At 51.1% G+C, this 22,558-nt stretch overlaps 1 protein-coding gene across 2 annotated transcripts; it reads left to right on the top strand.

Annotated features, from left to right (window-relative positions):
• Positions 1 to 8,860: 8,860 nt before the first annotated feature.
• Positions 8,861 to 21,672, top strand: SRSF4 (serine and arginine rich splicing factor 4). 2 transcript variants are annotated; one of them, XM_059830718.1, is made up of 7 exons: positions 8,861 to 8,967; positions 16,092 to 16,234; positions 17,112 to 17,224; positions 18,994 to 19,208; positions 20,057 to 20,140; positions 20,314 to 20,546; positions 20,982 to 21,672. In XM_059830718.1, exons 1-7 carry the CDS (start codon positions 8,861 to 8,863, stop codon positions 21,095 to 21,097), a joined length of 1,011 nt encoding a protein of 336 aa, XP_059686701.1. In that variant the 3' UTR covers positions 21,098 to 21,672. The 2 variants fall into 2 exon arrangements, with proteins under 2 accessions (XP_059686701.1, XP_059686700.1); XM_059830717.1 differs by having other exon boundaries at positions 20,314 to 21,672.
• Positions 21,673 to 22,558: the final 886 nt, after the last annotated feature.

Genomic DNA, 22,558 nt, shown 5'->3' with positions numbered 1-22,558 from the left:
CACCGGCCTCCCTCCCTGCCTGGCCCTTTCCCTATCCTAAATCCCAGGGATTTCCTATCCTGTAAAGCTTTAATTACAATTGCACGTAAGCAGTTAGCATCCTGCTAAAAGCGGCTGCAGAATGGACGTGGGTTTGGGCAGCCAGCTGCTGTGGGGGAGACGAGGCTGGCTGTGCCCTGTTAGTGCCTGTCGGGCACCAAAACCAGCATTTCTTACCCCAAATCTGTGCCCAAGGCAGACAAAGACATATTTTTCCCCCCACTTATTGCAATGGGAAGGATGAGGCTCTTCCTCTGGGCAACAGGGCTGGGGAACAAGAGCCAGGAGTCCATTCAAAAGCCATTTCAAAGGAACACTTTGTTCATTTTAATTTCAATTTTTGGTCTTTATTGTGATACTCAGCGGGGGGGAAGCTGCTGGTGATGTTCCTCAGCTCCGTGGCCAGCAAAGCCCTGGGGCGAGGGGCTGGTTCCCGCATGGGGCCATGCCTGCCCGGCCTTCCGAGATCCATTGCAAGCGGCAGAGAAACCCCTGGTTATTTATTCCCCCCCAAACTGGTGACCACCCATGTGGTCCGACCACCCTTCCACTCACCCCCGGGTTTGGGGTTGGAAGAGGATGGTTCAGGGATGAGATGCTGCGAGTGCGATGCACGCCTTTACCCCTCCTTTCTCCAGTGGCTCCACCAGTAAAGTGTCATATACACTCACCAGGAGAGTGAAAATCTTGAAGATATGCTATAAACCTTCATAAAATCCAGTGGTGGAATAAGGGGGGGAGAAACTCCTTATGCTCCTGCTCAGGAGCGAGGTTCAGCTCCACCCAACCCTATTAGACAGCAGAGAATCCACATGGCAGCACTTGCGAAAAAACCATCGATTTAAGACAACTCACCAAGGGATGGGATGGGATTTCGGCAATGTGGCTGCTCACGGCTTGGATGGGTGCACTCCTTGTTGGGTCAAAAACTGTCTGGACGGCCGAGCCCAGAGAGTTGTGGTGAGAGGAGTCAAATCCAGTTGGCAGCCGGTCACAAGCAGAGTCCCCCAGGGCTCAGTTTTGGGGACGGTCTTGTTTAATATATTTATCGATGGTCTGGATAAGGGGATTGAGTGCTCCCTCAGTAAGTCTGCAGACGACACCAAGTTGGGTGGGAGTGTTGATCTGCTCGAGGGTAGGAAGGCTCTGCAGAGGGATCTGGACAGGCTGGATCGATGGGCTGAGGCCAACTGGATGAGGTTCAATAAGGCCAAGTGCCGGGTTCTACACTTGGGTCACAACAGCCCCATGCAACGCTACAGGCTTGGGGACGAGTGGCTGGAAAGCTGCCCCGCAGAAAAGGACCTGGGGGTGTTGATCAACAGCCGGCTGAATATGAGCCAGCAGTGTGCCCAGGTGGCCAAGAAGGCCAACGCCATCCTGGCCTGTATCAGAAATGGTGTGGCCAGCGGGACCAGGGAGGTGATCGTGCCTCTGTACTCGGCTCTGGTGAGGCTGCACCTCGAATGCTGTGTTCAGTTTTGGGCCCCTCACTCCAAGAAGGACATTGAGGTGCTGGAGTGTGTCCAGAGAAGGGCGACGGAGCTGGTGAGGGGTCTGGAGCACAAGTCTTATGAGGAGCAGCTGAGGGAGCTGGGGTTGTTCAGTCTGGAGAAGAGGAGGCTGAGGGGAGACCTCATCGCTCTCTACAACTGCCTGAAAGGGGGTTGTGGGGAGGTGGGTGTTGGTCTCTTCTCCCAAGTGACAAGTGGCAGGACAAGAGGAAATGGCCTCAAGTTGCGCCAGGGGAGGTTCAGGCTGAATATTAGGAAAAATTTCTTTCCTGAGAGAGTGGTGGAGCACTGGAAGAGGCTGCCCAGGGAGGTGGTGGAGTCACCATCACTGGAGGTGTTCAAGGAACGTGTGGACGTGGCACTGTGGGACATGGTTTAGTGGTGGACGTGGCAGTGTCAGGTTAAAGGTTGGACTCGATGATCTTAAAGGTCTTTTCCAACCTAAACGATTCTACGATTCTGTGACAATCTGCAAAAGCCGGACTGTGGCTGAGGGTTTTGCTGGAGAGGGTTGGGGGAAGGAAAGGTCCATCTCGCCGTTGCTGTCTCCTATTTAAGAGGTTTTTTTCATAGCACACTCCTATCAGTAAAAACTTTTTGTGCATTCACCCGCCCAATGTATGTGTGTTTGCTTATTTATAAATCATATCTATGTTCTCCTGTGCTAATTAATATATTAGGTATCCTGTACGACATACATGGACGGTAGAAATTAAAAAAGTAGGCAATAAAGGCGAACAATATTTGAAAACGTATTTTTTTATTTTACTCTATTAATGGTCCAACCGCCCTTTTTGCTCTTGCTAAAAAAAAGCTATTACTAATAACAGGATTTTGTAGTGAGGGCTCTGTGATTGCCTACGCTTCATTAGTTCTGGACGTCCTGGTTTAGCGCTTTGCGGCACAGCCATCTGAAGGGCTGGTTCTAAGTGCGGTTTATTTCGGTACTTGGTTTTAATGACTGTCACCGCTGAAAAAGATCCTCCCGCAGATGTGTGGATGCAAATGGAAGAAGTGCCTGGTCGGCGGCGCTTCTCAAACCCCGATACTTGTTTTTCAAGCCACCGACTGCTTAGGCAAAGGGTCTTCTTGGCTGGAAGGTGTCCGACTTCCCCGGCGTTGGGCGGTTGTGCTCGCAAACTGACTGGAAGGTGCCGCATTTGGGGCTTTCAGCAAACGCGCTCTCGGCAGCACGAGCTCCTTTCAGAAGGCGGTTATGTTCTTGCTCGTCATTCAAACGGCACCTTCACCTTGAAGGGGCCCCTAAGGGTGTTTATTTGTCGGGCGATGTCTGCTGGGTAGCACGCTACCGAGAGCAGCTTGTCATCAGCGAGTTGGCAGTGCTTGTCCTTTTGTAAAAGACAACTCCGTGAAGTTCGACAGCTCTTTTACGCCCTTCGCCGCGAGACGAGCAGCGAATCTCCACGTGGTACGAGGGATTTTCATGGTTGCGCCCCGTCTCATTCCAGCACATTGTAAAGATGTCATTTACTGCCGAGAATATACCATCTCTGTATGAGACTGTACCGATAAAATGGAAATAAATGGAAGTTCAAGTATCTCCTTCCTGCATCCCAAGGGATTGTCTTGCACAGCCGGCTTTGGAGAGCCCTGGCCCAGACAACCGACGTGAGGAACGATCTGGGTTGTCTGCTGGAGACCATGTTAGGAGCCCAGAAGTCTTCAACCCCTGGGTCGGTGCGAGGGACACCCCCCTCCCTGGATTCGCCTTCTTAATGTTCGTGAGTTCATCGGGTGCGTTTCCGCCTGTGAACGTGGCTGGAACCAGCGTTCCCGCTTTGATCTGCTTCGCGGTGACTTTGTGCAGACCGGGAAAGCTCTCCGATGCTGTTGAAGAACTCCGGTTCCTGTCACCCGGGCCACCGACTCAGCAATGCCCATTCTGAAGTCATCGGGACAAGGCACGAGGTGAAATACATTTGTCTGCCGAATTGGGCGTTGTCCTCTTCGTCTGGCGAGCGGATGCTTAACTTGGGAGGTGGAATGACACGCTGGGCTCTCGTGCCTCGGGACCTCATGTAGGGAAAGGTTCCGCGATCGGGCTGTGCTGTGCAGCGCTGCGTGTTTGCTGTGAACCTGTGAACTCGTGACGTAATTTCTCATGAGCGCTGTGACTCTTTTTGCGTAAATGGCAGTGAGGTGTGGAGCATCCTCCACAGCAGGAGTTGCAGGTCTGCTCTCAGCCAACCACGGAATTCCCCGTTCTGTGGAAAGGGAGGGGATCACGACGTAGCGCCTCGTTTCGATGCTGCGGTGGAAGCTCTCCTCTGAAGGAAGCCTTAGTGAATGCTGGTGGGAGAGGTTCTTCCTCCAGTGAGCGCAACGTGTGACTCGCGTGGGACAGACCGGTCGCTTTGCCAGCCGCAAGGCTGTGGTTATCCAGGCGGTGGTGGAGGGTGGGCAGGAGAAGCCCACGTCTGCTCCCTGCAGCCCCGCCGCCCCGGCCCCTGGTCTGAGCTGGGGGAGGAAGGGGCACGGACTCCCCAAGAGCTACGAGGGATTGGTTTGGTTTGAGCGGCCCTGGGTGCCGGTGCAGCTCCCGGATTAGCCCCAGGGTGGCCTTTCGCTGGGTGTTGCTGAGTGCAGCGCCAGTGCCTGGGGCCTTGGGCTTTCCCGGGCTGGAGCCAAACCCTTCACATCCCTGAAGGCAACCCCCCATCCCGGGTGTCGAGACAGCGCCTGTGGGACTGGAGAGACAGGACAAGGCAGCTTGAGAAGGTTTATTGCTGAGAACAACAAACAACGCGTTATTACTTACTCCCATACTGACGTATTTCGACCTCTGTGACGCTTCCTTGCTGCCGAAGGTCTCTGCTGTCCCCAGTCCAGCCCCCGCTGGGGTCCAGCCCCGTTGCCGGCAGCTGCGGTGTTTGGTCCTCAGGTGCAGTTTGGGCCGTGGCGGTGGGTCGGAGCTCGGCCGTGCGGTGGCCCTGGCATGGGAACGGCAGAAGGTGCTGCCAGCATGGGCGTCGCAAAGCATGGGGCGCAGAATGGAGGCAGGCCAGCCCCGGGGACCCGCAGAGCAGCTCAATTTGTCTGCCCAGGTGGAAGCGTGGGGAGTCCCGTGGCTGGTGTGGAGGGACTGTGTGGGGCGCGTGGTGTGACACAGTGTGGTGAAGCCGTGATGGAGCCGGAGCCGCCTCCCGGATGTGGCTGCAGGGCCGCTTCGGTGGGGATGGACCGGCACTGCCTGTCCGGGCGGCTGTGGCAGCCCGTGGCTCGGTCGGTGCGGAGCCGGGGGTCGGAGCTCTCTGGGTGCCGTTCTCCTCTGCAGCTCCTGCCGCCGGCTGCGCACGAGGCTGTCTTCTTCTCAGGTGGTCTTCCTTCATCTTGGGGCCCGGTGGGGATGCAGCTGGGGCTCTCTTCATGTCCCCAGCACTGGTCATGCACATCCCGAGGAGGTTGGGGTAACCGCTCTTAAAAACAGGGTTGTAGTGGAAGAGCAGCTACAGAACGCAAAGGAGAGGAGTTAGTTGTCGTCATTTCAAGGAGGAGGAAGGCAGAGATGCGATAACTACGCATCTGCACCAGAAAAGACAAACATGGGCATTGAAAAGGACTCTCTGAGGCATTTTAAACCTCAAGTTTAGGCGGAATGGAATGTTAGGAGAGGGTTTTGTTGAGTAAAACCCCCCTTGTGTTTCCGGCATTTGGGAGCAGAGAAATGTAGGGTTTTCAGAAGCCGAAAAACCGATGGAGGAACCCAAATGCCACCAGTTTTCAGGCACCTCAGCGTGGAATGGACATGTCGGGAATAATGCTGATGCTGACGTGTATCTTGTCAGCATTCAGCAGATGCCACAAGAAGATTTAAGTTTTTGGTGCAGCCGGATACAGAGCAAGCACAAAAATGGCATGATAACGATGGGACTATGTTTCCCTTTCACAGATTCAGAGTAAGCAGAAATAACCCAAATCTATTTGATCAGCATTTCCGCTCCTCCGGAATCCTGCGTCGAGAATTCCTGAACATGACCCACGAGGCACAATCAGGCCGTTTGCTCCCGCGCCCGTCTCCTACCTTGTAAAGGCTTCTTTTATCTGAACGTGAACCTCTGCCCCAAAATGTCCCAAGGGTTCCTCCGTGTGTGGAGGAACCGACGTTCCTTGCCCAGAGCAGACTCTGCTGCTGCTGCTGCTGCAGCTCCTCGATGGAGGCAGATACGAGAGAATCCCCTTCCATTCTGCAGAATCCATGGAGGTTAAGTTGGAGACCGAAGCCTCTCATGGAGTCGGTTTCAAAGATCGTCAGGGGTCCCCTCCTCCCCAGCACTTCCTTTCTGAGGAGTTTTTCCGCGATCACGACGCAGTTTCCGTTGTCGCCCCATCAGACTGACTGGAAGCGATGGCTGCTGACCATCTCCCAGAGCTTCTTGAGGGAGGAGAGGGCTGAAGACTGGCTGATGTTGGCACAGATCTCCTCCAGGACATGAAAGCATATGATGGAGGCCCAGGATTCATCAGGCAAACCCTGAAGGGCGTTTTCTTCTGCGAGAGGTCCGGCGGCAGCACCCCAAGATGCTCCCGTAGCACCTCCCGGGTGGCTTGGAGAAGCTGAAGCCGCCCACCAATCCGTCTCCTCCGGGTCAGAAGCCCAGGATGTCTCTGGTGAAGGCAGCTCCATTTTAACTTGTTTTTTCACAGCTTGGCTGCAACTTCCAGCCGTGGCCCTTTCCCCGAGCAGCCAGGCTTGGTCCTGCCGGTCAGCAGGATGAAGGGCTGGAAGTTCTCCAACGTCACCGTGACGCCGGCGTTGCATCACGGTGACATCACAGCGTGGTGCCCGTCTCCTGGCAAGTGGAAGACAGAAGAAATGGCTCAACAGCCCTGGTTTCTTTTCCCGGAGAGAGCTGTTTTGGGGCAAGAGGTGAATCTCACTGTGTTTGCATTTGGTATGTCCTGCTAGGGCAGCGCTGCGTCCCGTTGCCCCTGGGAGCTGGTGCCCAGGGAGGGATGGGGAAGGCTGCAGCGTTGGGCATCAAAGTGCCCCAGACCTGATGCTTTTCCCTCGGGCACCTTCCCCCCGTGCAGAAACACCCGTCCCCTCTTCTAGGGAATAACCCTGCGCTGTGGTTTCAGTAGCACTGCTTCTGTCTGGCTGTCCACGGACCCAGGTGATGCTCTCAGCTTTCAGCAGGCTCTCCGTTCTGCTCCGTAGGATCAACTAGACGTGAAACCTTACCTAAATATATCTCGCCAATGAAATAAACTGGTGCACCAGCCCAGAACAAGGATTTTGGTTATTTCTTGCACGGCCCGTCGTGCAGCACCGCGCCGTGCCTCGGGTAATGCCATCCTCCAGCTGAGCATCTCGCAATTTCGGAGGCAATGCAATATTTCTTCTTTCCCGTAGGGACATTTTGAGTATCGCCGGTGGAGAGTGGCAAACGGCCGCTCTGCTCCTCCGCTGCCTTTTGCTGACGGTGGGGAAGAGCCGCCAGCGGCACGTTTACCTCCCCGGAGGGTGACCTTTGATGGAAAACACCGATATGTAAAATTACTGCTGCAGGGGGGAGTCTCGCTGCAAAAACTCAGCTTTTGGGTTTGAAAAGGGGGAGTTAAGCGTCATACCTTCATTTTTGGGCATGTTCTGCGTCCTGGGGGGCAAGGAGAAGCGCGGCGAGGCAGGGACGTTGCTCAAGGTTGAAGGGGGATCCTCTACAACTGCATGTGCTTTTGGAAGAGCAAACCAGTTTGAAATTAAAACTCACAGCCCGTGTTAGCAGCTAAATTTGCCGGGCCGTATTAAAGCCATTTTTTTCCCCTCGGAACCCCTCGCACTGAGACCTCCCTTGGACAAGAGCAAACCAAGAAGCCTACTAGATGTAAACTGTGCTAAAGTCCTCGCCAGCATCTGCCCTCTGCTCCCCCGTCACTATGAAACTCCCCAATATTCTGTATTTTCCTTACCCCCGCAGCAAAGCCGCCGGCGTTGGAGGCAGAGCAGCATCGCGCGCCCCAGCACTTTCCTGATCGATGAATAAAGCGGGGAAAAAAAGCAAGAAAAGGACTTTGAGATCGTTAAGAGCACTATTAAGCATGACACAAACCAGAAAAATTAATGCAAAGCTTTTATCCCCCTTGTTTATTTGACTTGGCAATAAAACCTAACAAGCTTTAGAGAACTCTCTTACTTTCACAAAATGTTCCCGAGCGCTTACTCCTACACCAGGGCACGAAGGAATAAATAATTAAATTTAACTCGACTTGTCAAACGAGCGGGATCGCAGTTGGAAATCCAGCTGCTGGCATTTGAGATAGACGGTACTAATGTTTTCGGGGGGTGATGGTGAGGGTTTTTTGGGGGGGCGGTGACTGCTTAAGCTGAAATGTTCCCGAGAGCCTCTGCTGGGGTTTGGTGTGATTTGGGCATCTGATGTGTCGGCTGAAACGATAAAAATAAGTCCCCAAAAATGGCGTTTGGGGATCTGCAAGAGGGACGTCGCTGTTGGTCGGTGGGAGTGAGGACTGGCCGAGTGCGGCCAGGGGTGTCCCCAGGGAGGGGGGGCGCTATGGGGGGACCCCTGAGCACCCCAGGGCGTGGGGATGGGGGACCCCCACCCCTGCCTGCGTTTAGGGAAGGAGGAGCCCATCGATATCCGGCATATTGGGCTGGGGGCACCCCGCAAGCCCCTGCCATATAGGGGATCCCATAAGCACCCTGGTACATGGGGGACCCCCACCCTTCCACCGCTGGCATGTGGGGAAGGGGGACCCCACAAGCCCCCTGAGCCATGGGAAGGGGAACCCCATCGTCTCCGTGTACATGGGGAAGGGGGACCCCCACAAGACCCCCGACCCATCGGAAGACGGACCCCAACAACGCCCCACATAAGGGGAGGGGGGACCCCATCAGCCCCCAGACCCGGGGGGAAGGAGGACCCCACCCACGCTCTGCCCATCAGGCAAGTGGGGACCCCACAAGCCCCCTGACACATGGGGGACCCCCATCAGTGCCCTGAGTGTGGGGAAAGGGGGGGACACCGATACGTCCTCTCCATATGGGGAAGGGGGCCCCGTCCCTGCCCTGGGTATGGGGACGGTGGGGCCCACCAACCCGCTGTCACCGCGTACTCCCGAATGCGGCGTAGCCCCTTTAAGAGCCGGGAGGCGGGGAGGGAGGCGTGGCCTCCCGTGACGTCTTCCCCCTTATCTCTCCCCCTCCCCTCCCCGTGCGGCGCCGTGACGTTGCGCCGCCGCCTCGCCCCGCCCTCGGCGCGCGCCCTCCGCCGCCGGTGCAGCCCCGCCCCCGCGGGCCGCCCCCCTTCCCGGCCCCGCCGGGCGCGATGCCGCGGGTCTACATCGGCCGCCTCAGCTACCAGGCGCGGGAGCGGGACGTGGAGCGGTTCTTCAAGGGCTACGGCAAGATCCTGGAGGTGGACCTCAAGAACGGGTGAGCGCGGCCCGGCCCGGCCCCTCCTGCCGCCCGCCGGCGGATGCGCGGCCCGGCCCGGCCCCGGGCGGCGGCCGTCAGGGGCGGGCAGGACGCCTGGGTCCCCCGGAGGAGGGCGGGCGGGACGCCTGGGCCTCGGTGGCAATGGGGGGGAGGACACCGGGGTTCCCCGGGGGGGACACGGGCAGGACGCCTGGGTTCCCATGGCAACGGTGGGGGGGGGGCAGGACCCCTGGGCCTGGGGGGGGGGGGGGCAGGACGCCTGGGTTCCCATGGCAACGGGGGGGGGGCAGGACCCCTGGGCCTGGGGGGGGGGGGGCAGGACGCCTGGGTTCCCATGGCAACGGGGGGGGCAGGACCCCTGGGCCGGGGGGGGGGCAGGACGCCTGGGTTCCCATGGCAACGGGGGGGGGGCAGGACCCCTGGGCCTGGGGGGGGTGCAGGACGCCTGGGTTCCCATGGCAACGGGGGGGGGGGGCAGGACCCCTGGACCGGGGGGGGGGGGCAGGACGCCTGGGTTCCCATGGCAACGGGGGGGTAGGACCCCTGGACCTTTGTGGCGGGGGGGGGGCGGGCAGGACACCTGGGTTCCCATGGCAACGGGGGGGGCAGGACCCCTGGGTCTCTGTGGCCGGGCGCGGGGGGGGGGGGGGGGTGGGGCCAGGATGCCTGGGTTGCTATGGCAACGGTGGGGGGCAGGACACCTGTGTCCCTGCTTCAGTTATTGGGGTGCTGGGGGGGGGGAGGGGGGCAGGTGACCGGGTTCCTGCCCCCCCTCTGTGGGGAGGGGGTGTCCCCTGAGGGGTTCCCCTGCGTCCCCAGGCCCCTCTGCGCCCCAGGGTGAGCACCCAAGGGTGAGCCAGGGCAACACCCCCACCCCAACCCGCTGTTGGGGGGGCAGAGCCCCCCATTGCAGGTGCCCTCGCAGCAGCTGAGGCCCGTTCTCGGAGCCCCCGGGGTGGAGGTTCCGGAGCATCCGCCGGTGGGGGTGTCGGGCCCCCCCCAAGCCCCACTGGCGCCCGCCCGTTCCGGGCTGCTCTCCCCTACCTGCCCCTCACCGGGGCCTGCTCCCGGCCTTCCCCGAGGCATTCCAGGGGGATCGCGGAATCCCTAAGGTTGGAAAAGACCTGTAAGATCATCAAGTCCAACCATCACCCCAACCCCACCATGCCCACTAAACCATGTCCCGCAGTGCCACGTCCACACGTTCCCTGAACACCTCCAGTGATGGTGACTCCACCACCTCCCTGGGCAGCCTCTTCCAGTGCTTCACCACTCTCTCAGGAAAGACATTTTTCCTAATATCCAGCCTGAACCTCCCTGAGGCCGTTTCCTCTTGTCCTGGATTTGCCCGGAGGCAGCGAAGTGCTGCTTTAGTGGGTTTCCCCAAAGCCCCCGGCCTCCCGGGTGCTGCCGTCTTTGCTTTTTGGAAGAAACCCAACTTGAAGTCTTGCTTAGGAAGACTGAGTGGAATGTGGATTTTATTGTTATTAGCCGGGAGAGCCCATTATTATTTTTGCTTTAGAGGTTGAGATGAGGAACCTCTTGTAAAAGTGAGTCCTTGAGCATTAAAAAAAAAGGCTCATTAAGTTTAAACACTGCTTGTACTGGTAGGTGGCTGTATAACGGGTTTAGAAGATGACAAAAGCCATTATTAAAACAAACAAGCGCGCACGTGTCAGTGTTTTCACCGGCACAGCTTCAGGTGATGTCGAAGATTGCCCATACCTGAAATATTTGAGCGCTCTGTCTTCCAGTCCCACTGCGTATCCTTGAACGTGGTTTTTTTTGCGATGATCGGTTTTTCTGTTGCTGTTTAAAGCCTCTGAATGAAATATTTCTGTTTCATAGACAGCTAGCAGGGAAAAAAACCTCAAACTTTCTTGGCAGACGTCGCACTCCCAACTTACGTGGCTAACGGACTTGTCCTCTTGCTTTATTGAAAAATATCTCCCAAGGACCAGCCCCACGGTCCCGGCTCGGCATTTAGAAATCGTCTGCGGGGAGGTGGTGTGGGTGCCGGAGTCGGCATCTGAAGTACGAACGGTAGCGGGTGCGGAGGGGAGGAGGGCGCAGCCGGCCCCTGCCTGAGGTTCAGGCGCTCTGGATGCGCTACGCTTTATTCCAGAGCTGAAGTCATTTTTCGTAACTTCACTTGAGGGAGACAGAGTTCGAAAGGTGCAGATAACGGAAGGAGTAGGGGAAATTTAAGGTAACGTAATTGAGTTGTCACTCACCTGGTTGGTTGCCGCTTCCGTAGCGGATTGCTTCGGCTGTGGGTTAGAGCTCAGTCTGTATTTCTGGGATTGACTCAACAATTTAATGCCTTTTTTAGTTGTATGTTCTGAAGTTCTTTCAACAGGCTGCTGTTGGTTTGTAGTTAGATTCTGGTTTGACAACAAATTTTCTGGAGCTATCAGATTTTGTGTCTCTCCTTGGGATAGCCTCGCGCTGCGCTTTTGCCAGGTACTCTGCGGTTTGCTTTGGTCGCCCTCCGTTTCTTTCTCCACGACTTATTTTTAGTAGTGCTTAGCAAACGATTAAAAATTACTGCGCGGTGTTCGACTGGAGAGATTCTTTCAGTTTCTTTTGGAAATATGTGGGCTATCTCCGGCGCTCAGCCGACAGGAGATTAGCCCTTCGGTAGTTTAGCAGTTAAGCTGAAATGCTTGAGCAGGAGGATGAAACTGCAATGGGATACAGCGGAGTCCTAAAAGCTTAGCAGGGTCTCGCTTGCCGCTAATTGTAACTTAAGCTTGCAGTCCGAAGGCTTAGAGCAATGTTTACCTGAGAGGAGGATGGGGAAAAAAAAAAAAATCCGGTTTCCGTAGGATTCTTCGTTCCAAGTTGCAATTTCTAATTGTACGCTCATAGTTTTCATATTCTTTTTTCCTACTCAGAACTGCATTGATAACCGGAGCTGTGCGCGGCCTTAACGTATGTATTACGTGACCAGAAAATCGGACTTTTCAGCCTGCTCTTTTATCTTCTAAAACCCTGCTAAAAGCCAGCTGTGATAACTCGAGGAGCTGCAAGCTTTCATTGATGGGGAAGCCAATTTGCAATCTTGCTAGCTTAAAAAATAGTTGTACCTGTGTACTTATCTGCCCTGCATCACCCCGACCAGCTTTCGAGAATTCGCGGCTTCATCCTCAAAAATATCTGCAAGACAGAGGGAAGTAACTTCTCCGACGGCTTGAGGAACACAGATCAGAACTAAAAGCTTCAAACTGCAATTCTTTCATCTAGCTAGGTTCCAAGTCTGTATTTGTTGCCCAAAGAGAAGCGATTTGATTTCCCTGCGCCTTCCCCACCTGAATATTTAATGCCCATTAACTTCAATTAGAGCAATTGGTATGAAAAAAAGTCAAATTGCTCTCGTAACATAGTGATAGCCAGTGCACCTAGATGACAGTAAGGTGACCTGCTAATGAATTGGGTTTTAATTCCAGTGGATTTGTGGATTATTTTTTTTCCTTTGCTAACATTAGGGTGAATAAGGTGAGATCTTAATTTCTTTTTGCTTTAAGGTGTTCAGTTCTGCTAGAAGACCAGAGATTCTCAGCAAAGTTTGTCATTAGTGCAGAAACTTAAAAGAATCACTACCAAATCTTCAGTTACATTTAAATAGTTTAAGTATTGACATTCCAATATTTGAATTTTGAATATTTGCAACTCCAATTCCAATATTTGAATTTCAATACTGAACACCTGCATGCCCCGACCTTGCTCCTCCAGAGATGTTGGAGGAGCGATGAGGTGCAATGAGCTCATTTTGAGCGCGTCCCTCCGTCCGAAGCAATTGTGTAATACGAAATTCAGAAAGCTGCCGAACCATCAACTTGATTTGTTGAGAGGAGAGCGGGGCGAGAGTTGAGCAGGTCTCTCTTTGTTGGGAACCTGCAAAGCAGCGGCTGAATCCACCCTGCAGTGGCAGGTCGAGCTCGGATGGATTGCCGCCCCTCTAACCTTCACGGATTTCTCGCCTGCGTTGGCAAAGGGCAGGGACAGCACCTTTGAGGTCCTTCTCGGCGCGTGGGACTCGTGCTTTTGGGCTCCACCGCAACTCCAGCACCAGCCGTTCAGGAGTAGCAGGAAAAAATTGGCACGCGGGGAGTGCCGGAGGTGGGCTTTGCGGCGGTCCTGGTGGGGTGGCGTGGAGAGGAGGGTGCGGAGCCAGCCCGGAGCATCCAGCGGGCTTCAGAGCGATGCCGGTGGGGGAGCGGCTGAAAGGAGGAGAGAGGCGAGGGTCTGCCTTTTATTTCAGGTGTTAAGCAATTTTAGAAAATCCCATTTTTCCTTTCACTTTGGATTTTAAAAACAAACCCCCCACCTTTTAGGAGGTTCAGTCTATTGGAATTGCTTGGGATAAGGACATGCCCCTGTAGCTTCTTCCTTTTTTGATACATGAACAGAAAATGGTGTAGCTTCGCATTAGCTGAAGTAAATTGCATTGACATTTTTAGTAAGTAGTTTTATGCCACATATGAAGTAGTAATAGTAGACGTTTAAAAGAAGATTTCCTCGCACTGCTGTCACATCACAGCAGGTTCAGATTGCTGCAGTTAAGGCTGTGTCAGCAGTTGTGGCTTTCTGTGGTATAAAACTGTGCTTCTGAAGGGTTTTGATTCATGGTTTTAGATCATGCGGTGCATTATACATATTTAACAGGTAGATCAGTATCACTTTCATTTGAGTGATGTGGGGTATGATTTTTCTTTAAATGCAGGTAATCTCAAGGTTTGTATGAGCTTGCTTGCTTGTCTTTAAAAAGAGAAATCAGAAGTTTCTTCTTGTAACTTTTGCTTTTTCCTTTTCCATCAGAGTAGTATCTTGTTCTAGGGCTGAGTATCTTAGTCACGGTTTGGCCAGACCAAGTCCTCTCGATGTAGGACCTTCTTGGGAGCATTTTGGGGCAAACTCTCGTGGGAGGCCAAGCGGAGGAACTGGTGTCAGCCCACTGGTGCTGGGCAGCGAGGCGCTGCTGGAGGGGCTGGGTTCTCTCTGGTATGCGACACGGGTGACCGAGTGCCCCCCAGGCAACTTTTGGGGGCACTTCTGGGCAGAACAAGTTCAATACAGCGCTCTGATCGAATTCCGATATTCCTCCTTCAAATGTCTGTGCATTTATTGTCTTGAAAGTGCTGGTGCGTACCAGGCACTTCACCTTGTAAGTAATTGCTTTTAGGGTGAGATCTCGTTTAAGAGCTCGCTTGCTCTATTTCTGGAATTGAAGGGAAGAAAGTTGCAATTTGAATGGGTTTATAATGACTGTGATTGTTTCAATTGTTATAAATCAATCACGCTTGTTTCTTCCATGGAAACTATCGCGCTTGCATGCGAAAGCAGCCACCTTCTTTGTGGTGTTTGGAGTCATCCTGAAGTATTTTGTTAATACAGGTACCGTTTACCCAGCAAAGCTGTAGCCATGCTTGGGGGAGGTAGTGAGAAAGCTTAAAAATGAAGGGACCTAAAAGAGGGAGGCCAGCTTTTTTGTATCAGGGGTTTGTTCTTCTGGGTTATTTAAAAGACCAGCACTCACAAAAATTTCCCCCCTTGGCTTGCGAAGACCCGAGATCAGGATTACGTGTTTGCCTACAGCAGCCGGAGAGGTTGCAGTTGAGAAGAGGCTGCCGGTTGTGCCGGGGGGCTGCAGCATCCTTGGCTGTTGCCTGGGGGACTCCGGAGCCTGGATCTGGTCTTGGCTAATGGTCTTGGATCAGGTAACTGAAGGAGAAGTGATTTCAACTGCAAGACTCTGAACTCCGATAAACAGCACTCTGGTGCTTTTTGTCCTCTTCCCCTGACCCGTTGGGATAATGGGCATCTAAACAATGTTGGTTTTTAAATAGGTGTTTAACTCTCCTCTGGTTAGAAATTGGCAGGCTCGAGTTCTGTTTCAGCGCTGCTGGGAGTTTGCTCTGCAATCGCAAGCAAGTCACCGGCTTGTCCCTGAGCACCAGCTGTAAGAAATTATGTAAAAACCCTACGCTCGGTCTTTTGGGATCTCTAGCCAAGAGGGATTAGGCGCTTGCAGCAGCCTGACGTTGGCACTGATGTCTGTGGCACCCCTGAAGATTAAACTGAAAACGCTGGCTTTGACTTTTCAGGCAAGCAGCGGTCTGCAAGCTTTTGTCTCTGTATTGTGTTCGGTTCTGGTAATAGGAAACCAATGCCAAAATATTCATTTGAATGTTGAAATTAAGCATTATATATTTTTTTTCTATTTATATCCTTCCTCTTGCACTTGATCTGCCCGTGACTTCCAAGTCTTGAGCAAGGCTAGTGCGGCAGATGGTTTCGAACGCAAAACTTTGTCCGTTCTTCTCTGGACCTGCAGCCTGTGCTGCCCTTGCTGGGCCGCAGGCGGACGCTTCCTTTGCCCCGGGAATTTGTTCCTGGTTGCTGTTGCTGCATTTTCTCAAGTCCCTTAACAAGGTTTGGACTCACCATGCTCTCTTAAATGCTAGGACGTTGGAAATAGAGTGGGCATAAACCACTTTTCGGCAGTACATGGGAGGCTGCAAGTATCTCAGCAGGTGGAAGATCTGTCCTGTTGCAAGAGCACGTTGCTTTTCTTACCCAAGCCATCAGTACTGTCCACAGTCAAGAGTAAAATGAGTCTGGTTAAAACAAAATCCCTTTTCCTGACCTGCCTTTATTTTATTTCTTGTTGGACCTTCACGCAATGTGTGCAGACCACTTGTTTTTTGCAGAGATGAACAGATATTTCCATTTGAAGTGTAGCTTCCTAAGGTAGCTTCCTAACAGAACCGGGAATGAACCCAGGAATCTTCAAAAATGGCGATAAATCCTAATACACGGAACATATATACCAGAATATCTGTCAAATGCCATTTCAGCCTCACTGCTGTTGAGCAAACTTACTGAATAAAGCAGCATAGCATCATATTTAGTGGGTTTGGGGATGTAGTGCTCATGGCCGTGAACCCCTGGGGAGCCTTCAGGAGGCTGCAACCGATGTTCGTCTCAAGGACAGCACGCAGAAAGCCACGCTCGTCGGGCTCCGCAGAAGCCCGCTGCGGGACATGAGTTGGTTTTGAGCGCAGATACCTCGGGTTCAGTTCCTTCTGAGTGATTCTTTTTTCTCTCCCTCTCTCTAGGTACGGCTTTGTTGAGTTTGATGATCTGCGAGATGCAGATGATGCTGTTTATGAGCTAAATGGTAAAGATCTTTGTGGGGAGCGAGTGATCGTTGAGCATGCCAGAGGCCCACGTCGCGACAGCAGTTACGGTTCTGGACGCAGTAAGCACTAACATGCATTTGTATCTGTGACTTATTTTAAATAAAACATATTTTTGCTCATTTTTTTAAAAAAAGTAATTATAAAAGAGAATGATATGAAGTTGTGAATAGTGTTCTGTAACTGTAAATGTAACTGTTGATCTGAATACTTATTAACTTGTTTGCTGTATGAAACTATTTTAATTGATAAATTAATAAACACAATTTCTGTTACCATTTTTATTATTATCATTTCGTTTAACTATTTGAATGGTTTATTTGCGATGTGATGTTTAACATAGACTTAACAAAGACCTCAATGTTTTAATTAAAAGAGTCCTTTGAGGCTAAGATGACTGCCCGTTCCATTTGCTGACCTTGGGTTACCTTTCCATGAGTGCCTCTTTGACCTTTGTGGCCCTTGGCTGACCAAAAAAAGGAAGCCATGTGACGACCGCAACCTTTTCCCATTAGACCTGGGTGGTGAGGACCCCAAGGGTTAGAGACAGATGAGATTAATCTGAACTAGGTGCCTGAAAAGCTTTATTCATGTCAGATATTCAGAAAACCTTTAAGCAATGTAAGTAACATTAGTAAACTGGCTTAATTCGGTTGCTTCTTTCAAACTGTTTTAAAAATAGCTTAAATTTAATTGCATGTTAATTGTAGCGTAATTATGTGCGTTGGTTTAATGATGCGCTTGTAGTAAATTTCTTTTTTTAATGCTTTGGATCTTTGTAACATTTTATACAAGGGGGGGTGAATTTAGACTAACGGGTGGGTGAATTTTTCATGTCTTTGCGATCGGGTGGGGCAGAACAGTTTTCGTCCGGGATGTAGAGCGAGCGCTCCATTTCCCCTAGTTGAAGTACTGCTGTCTGCTTGTCACCTCCTAAAGGTGGATATGGTTATAGAAGAAGCGGAAGAGATAAGTACGGTCCTCCTACCCGTACAGAATACAGATTGATTGTGGAAAATTTGTCAAGCCGCTGCAGTTGGCAAGATCTTAAGGTATGGGGCCCCTTTCTTTACCCTCTCTCTATTAAAGAGCACAAAGGGTAAAAAAGTTAGCGTCTCTTTCAACAAGGAAAGCTGGGATACACCCGTGTTCTTGACTCCAACTTGTTAATAAGTCTGTGCTCATATGCATACAAGTAGAGTTTGGAAGCAATACGCACATTAAGTCAATACAGAGGTGGATTTGCCTATATGAAATCATTAATGCAACGCTGGGAGTTGCACTTGCAGACTTGGTGTCACTGGGAAAATAACTTTTTTCCTTAACACAAACCAACATCACGTACAGATGGGTTTTATCTTACCTTTAAGCCCTGTCAAAACAGACTTTAATCATGCCAGTGGCAGGATTCACTAGAGATGGAGGAGTTTGCCCTTGTCACTTCGGATTGTACTCATCAATTTGTAAGGTGCTAGAGCTATTTGGAAACGATAGCATCGTTCTTGCACAGTCTCTGTTAAGAATTTCCACGCCATGTAAAGCTGTTTTAAAGAGAGTTTCAGGGAAAGGATGCTTCCAGAATGAGCAATCACCAAAACCTCTGCCAAAAGCTAATATTTTCTCAAAGTCCGAAGGAGTGGGAAGTGATTCTCGGCAGTGGAAGCATTGGGTAACGCTGTGTAGCCCGCAGTGCCTCTGAGTACGCTGGAGGCGAAGTGCTGGCTCGTGATTGCCCGCATCAGGGATGGGGGGCAGGACAGGGAGCAGAATTTCAGTAGTAGGGGCAGAAAGGTAGTGTTTCCTTATCAAACTTAGCAGCAATGGTTAAAACCACTTGTTCTTACAGGAACGCTTTCTTTTATGGTTCTCTTCTAAGGATGTGTAAAATTTGTTCTAAACAAACTTTGACGTAGTAGAAACTGGTCTGTAATTGAATATGTAACACTAGTTCAGGTACGTACTGAGATTCTTCGACTGTCTTTTGTTGTTAATGCTTCACACCATCCATAGCTTGTCTTTGCTTCTGGTATTAAAAATTGTAAGTAGAGCATGGCATGATTAATCCTCTACTGGATGCGTTGCTTTTTTTGAATAGCTTTTATTTCAGTGTACTTAAGATGGGAGTAGCTGGGGTGAAAACAGACTGAACCGGAGTTCTGTGCCCCGTTTCCATTGCAGCCAAAGTCCGCAGCGGCTGAAAGGTGGCCCTGTCTGACGGCTTGCTCCAAGCAGGGCAGAACGGCCCTCCCTGCTAAACAGAGGTGTTTAGTAATTGAAACAGAGAAGCCAGGAAGCATGAAGTGGGAAAATGAATTGAGCTTTTACTTGCGGGAGGGATTTCTTCCAGCAGAATGGGATGTGTTACCTAGGCGGCGGACGAAGGGAAGTCTGCTTGCCTGTAGTCTTCTTGCCTCTTCATACTTGACCTTTAAGTTTATCACCTTTCCCAACTTCCCTTTGAGAATATGATTTGGAGAGCAAGCGTTTTATTTCTTTAATTGCTTTTGCAATTTGAAACTTAGCATAGTCCAGAGCGTATTTGATATTAGGCTCGAGATGGGAGACCTTAAATTATCGTTTGGCTCAAAGCTATCAACACCACCTTGGTTCTAATCCCACAAACTCTGTGAAATCGCAGTGTGTTGTTTGGCTTGCTCAGAAACCTTGGCGTTAGCGCTGCAAATGCTGTTTGGTTAAAACCCTTGCTGACATCCGTGTGAAGAGAAGAGGCTAAGTGAGCATCGTTGCAGAAACGAACGGGGTCAGCCTGGAAGCCTGACTCTGGATTCGAGGCAATGGTTATTCTGTCCTCTTCCTCTAGGATTATATGCGTCAGGCAGGGGAAGTGACATATGCAGATGCACACAAAGGAAGGAAAAATGAAGGTGTGATTGAGTTCAAATCCTATTCTGACATGAAAAGAGCCCTTGAAAAGCTGGACGGGACAGAAGTAAATGGCAGAAAGATTAGATTAGTGGAAGACAGACCTGGATCGAGACGGCGCCGCTCTTACTCCAGAAGCCGAAGTCATTCGAGGTATGTCTCTTTATAATGTAGCTCAGGCTGAATCTAGCTGCAATTCCATGAATATACAGCAGGTTCCAAAACACCTTGGAAGCTTTCGGAGTTCTTAATAAATCTAGTTGGAGAATCTATTAGTTACCTGGCAGTAACCAAGGGAAACGAGGCCGCTGCTCAGAGGTGTCTTCCTCGGTGAATGCGTGTGTCTGCTAGCTGAACGCCCGACAGCGGGCTGCTGTTCCTCCCCAACCGCGTCGAGCCCGTAGTCCTTGCTGGCTTGCGGGAGAAGGCTGCGTGGCAGGTGGAGCTGTGCATGCAGGATGAAACAGAAGGTGCTTTTAACACGTTGGCTCTGAACATTGTGTTCTGCTATAAGCACCAGGACTAACAGTTCTTCCTCAGCTTGGAAACCCTCACCCCTTCCCTGTTTCTTAGAGGTTTGCTGCTTTCGTTGTGTGCTGAAGCAGTTCTCTCAATCATACAACACCAAGTGTTTTCCCCTTTCCATTCTGGGGTAGAACTTGTCGCAAGAAAACTCGGGCAAACTTCTACTGTTCGCAGAACAGCTTGCTTATGAAAGGCGAAGCTTTATCCTAGCGTCTCACTGTATCTAAACTCTGACTTGATTGGGAAAGTGATTCTTGCTTCCTTATCTTAAATAAGGTTGCATATTTTCTTCCAGATTAGCAACTGGGGATGAGCAGTGGGGAGACGGGTACTCTGTAACTTTATTGTGTAACGCTCTCGTCGTTCGGTTGCTTGAAAGGTGCTTTAATTCTATGGGGTTTTACCCACAGGGGACGAGGGGATCACAAGCTCTCCGTGGGCACGTGCTAACATGAAGCTGATTGATTTTGTTCCAGGTCTCGCTCTCGAAGCAGACATTCTCATAAGAGCAGGAGCCGCAGTGCCAGTAGTAGTCGCTCCAAGAGTAGATCAAGATCCAGGTATGTCTTTGTGTTGGAAGAACTGGGGACTACCCACTTAAATGAGAAGCGTCATCCTAAATTTGCCGTAGGAACACGGTTTGCTTTTCTTTTCCCTGCCGTATTATGCACAGTATTTAAGTCAAATCCAAGCCACGCTAAAGTGGAGCTGTCTGTTGCCTTTGCGCTTTCAGGTCTGTGTCCCGTTCCAGAAGCAAGAGCCGTAGTCGAAGCAAGAGCCGTAGCAGAGGCCAAAAAGAGAAAAGCAGGACTCCAAGTAAAGACGATAAAAGTAGGAGCCGCAGCAGGAGTGCAGAGAAATCCCGGAACAAAAGTAAAGATAAATCTGAGGGCACTCTCCATAACAGTGATGAGAAAGCGAAGAGCAGGAGCCGCAGCAAGGAGAAGAGTAGGAGCAGGAGTGGGAGTAAGGACAGGGGAGAGACGAGGGAGAGCGTGAGGAGTAGGAGCAAGGAGAAGAGTAGAAGCAAAGACAGGGAGAAGAGCATTAGCAAGGTTAGAAGCAGGAGCAAGAGCAGGGATGAGAGTAGGAGCAGGAGCCACAGTAAGGATAAAAGGAAAAGTAGGAAGAGAAGCAGAGATGACAGCAGAAGTAGAAGCAGGAGCCGCAGCAAGAGTGAGAAAAGCAAGAGGCGCAGCAAGCGAGACAGCAAGCCAAGTAGCAAGAAGAAAAGGAAGGACAGCCACGAGCGGTCCAGGTCAGCCTCCAAAGAAAAGGAGCATCTCAAGTCAGATTCTGACAAAAAGGAGGCGAAAGGTGAGGGTGAGGATGCGGGCACACGTCGGGTGTCTCGCTCCAGGTCTAGGTCAATGCCCAAGTCAAAACCAAATGTCAAATCAGATTCTCGTTCCAGGTCTAAATCTGTTTCAAAGCCTAGGTCCCGGTCCAAGTCTAGATCTAGGTCTGCCTCTAGGTCACGGTCCCGATCGCGGTCGAGGTCTCGCTCCAGATCCTAACCGTGCTGCAACCACACTTGGAACGGTTGGAAAAGTCTTTTGTACGTGTCTAGTAGTTGTAGCGCAAGTGATTGAAGTAGAAAACCTGTCGATGCTGTATATTTTTAACAACCCTGATGGTATGTCTGTCATTGTTACCTGCAGTGCTCCCTCCCTGCAGTGCTCTCTGGTGCAAGGCTGTTCAGCTCATTTTCTATCCTACAGAAAGGTTCTCTTTAAATATAACTCTTCCTAGAGCACCAAAATTGCCCTGTTTTCCAGGAAGAGCCTTGCAGAGAATGAGCACTGCACCTTGGTGGGTTTATGAGATTGCGGTGATGACTGATAGGTAGGTATGACGGCTTCAACAGTCTTTGCCCTTGAATTGATGCCCTTTGATGTATGCCATTTAGTGGAAGTGCTAAGTCTTAAGTTTCATACTACTTTTGTTTCATATTTTTTGGACTTACAAAGTTGTGAATAGCACAGTCAAAAGGAAAAAAAAATAGGTACTTGCAGTAATCCATAAGGAAAAGAAGTATAGTTCCATATTCTGGTATTGTGACAATATCCTTGTTTTATATTAAATTTTTTTATTTTATTTTTCCCTGTCTTGCAAAGTACAGTGATTCCTGTTTCCATGAAATTTGAATAAAGACTATTTTTGCTTGATGACATTTGGTGGTGGTTCCATGAAATTGTGTTGTGATTGTCACTGTTTTATATCAATTGGTGTAAGCTTGAATTTGCAGAAGAGTTACTTGCAGAGAATGGGTTCTTGGTTTAGAAAGCCGCTTAATATTAAATGTAATCACAACACTCAAAGAATCCAGTTAAAATAGCTCATTTCTCTAGAAACACTTATTGTGGTGTTTGGAACTTTAACGTTGCACTAAGGAGAATACAAGAAAATGAACCAGAAGCAGTAATGAAGGTGACGAGCCCGTTTTCCGCTGTCTGTATAAATGAAATGTAGTGAGCTTCAGCTTCCATCACACAGGGAAGAAAATTTTTCACCCATTTAACTTGCTCGACTCAAGCCAACTGAAATCATGGTTTGTCCCACAACGTTTTTTGCGTTGTACGGCTGATGCGGGAGGTGGACGTGGCTGGCCCGGAGAGCGTGTCTGTCTGCTTTTTGCTTTATCCTGTAGCTCATCAGTTCAATTGTTTCTTCTTCCACGCCGCTGGCCTTTCTTACGGTACCTTTGGGAAGTGAAGGGGGAAGAAGCACGATGCTTTTACCGGGGCTTTTCTAGTCCAGTAAGCTCAGCAGGAGAACGTGAAGCCATCCCGGCTGTTTACTTCTGGTTCTTCTTTGATTGTGCGATTCCCTGCTTGTGAGTTTGGGATTTCAGTCATGAACCAGGACTTTGTGAGTAGGCAGGTTTGGTCTGACCCAGGCGGCACGGGGATGTTGGGGACTTCGATAGCACGAACCAGCCTTTGCTCTGAGCACAGCAGCCAGCGTTTGCCTTAACG

This window comes from Gavia stellata, chromosome 29 (genome assembly GCF_030936135.1).
Source record: "Gavia stellata isolate bGavSte3 chromosome 29, bGavSte3.hap2, whole genome shotgun sequence".
Lineage (NCBI taxonomy): Eukaryota > Metazoa > Chordata > Aves > Gaviiformes > Gaviidae > Gavia > Gavia stellata.
This window is presented reverse-complemented; position numbering and strand designations above follow the sequence as displayed.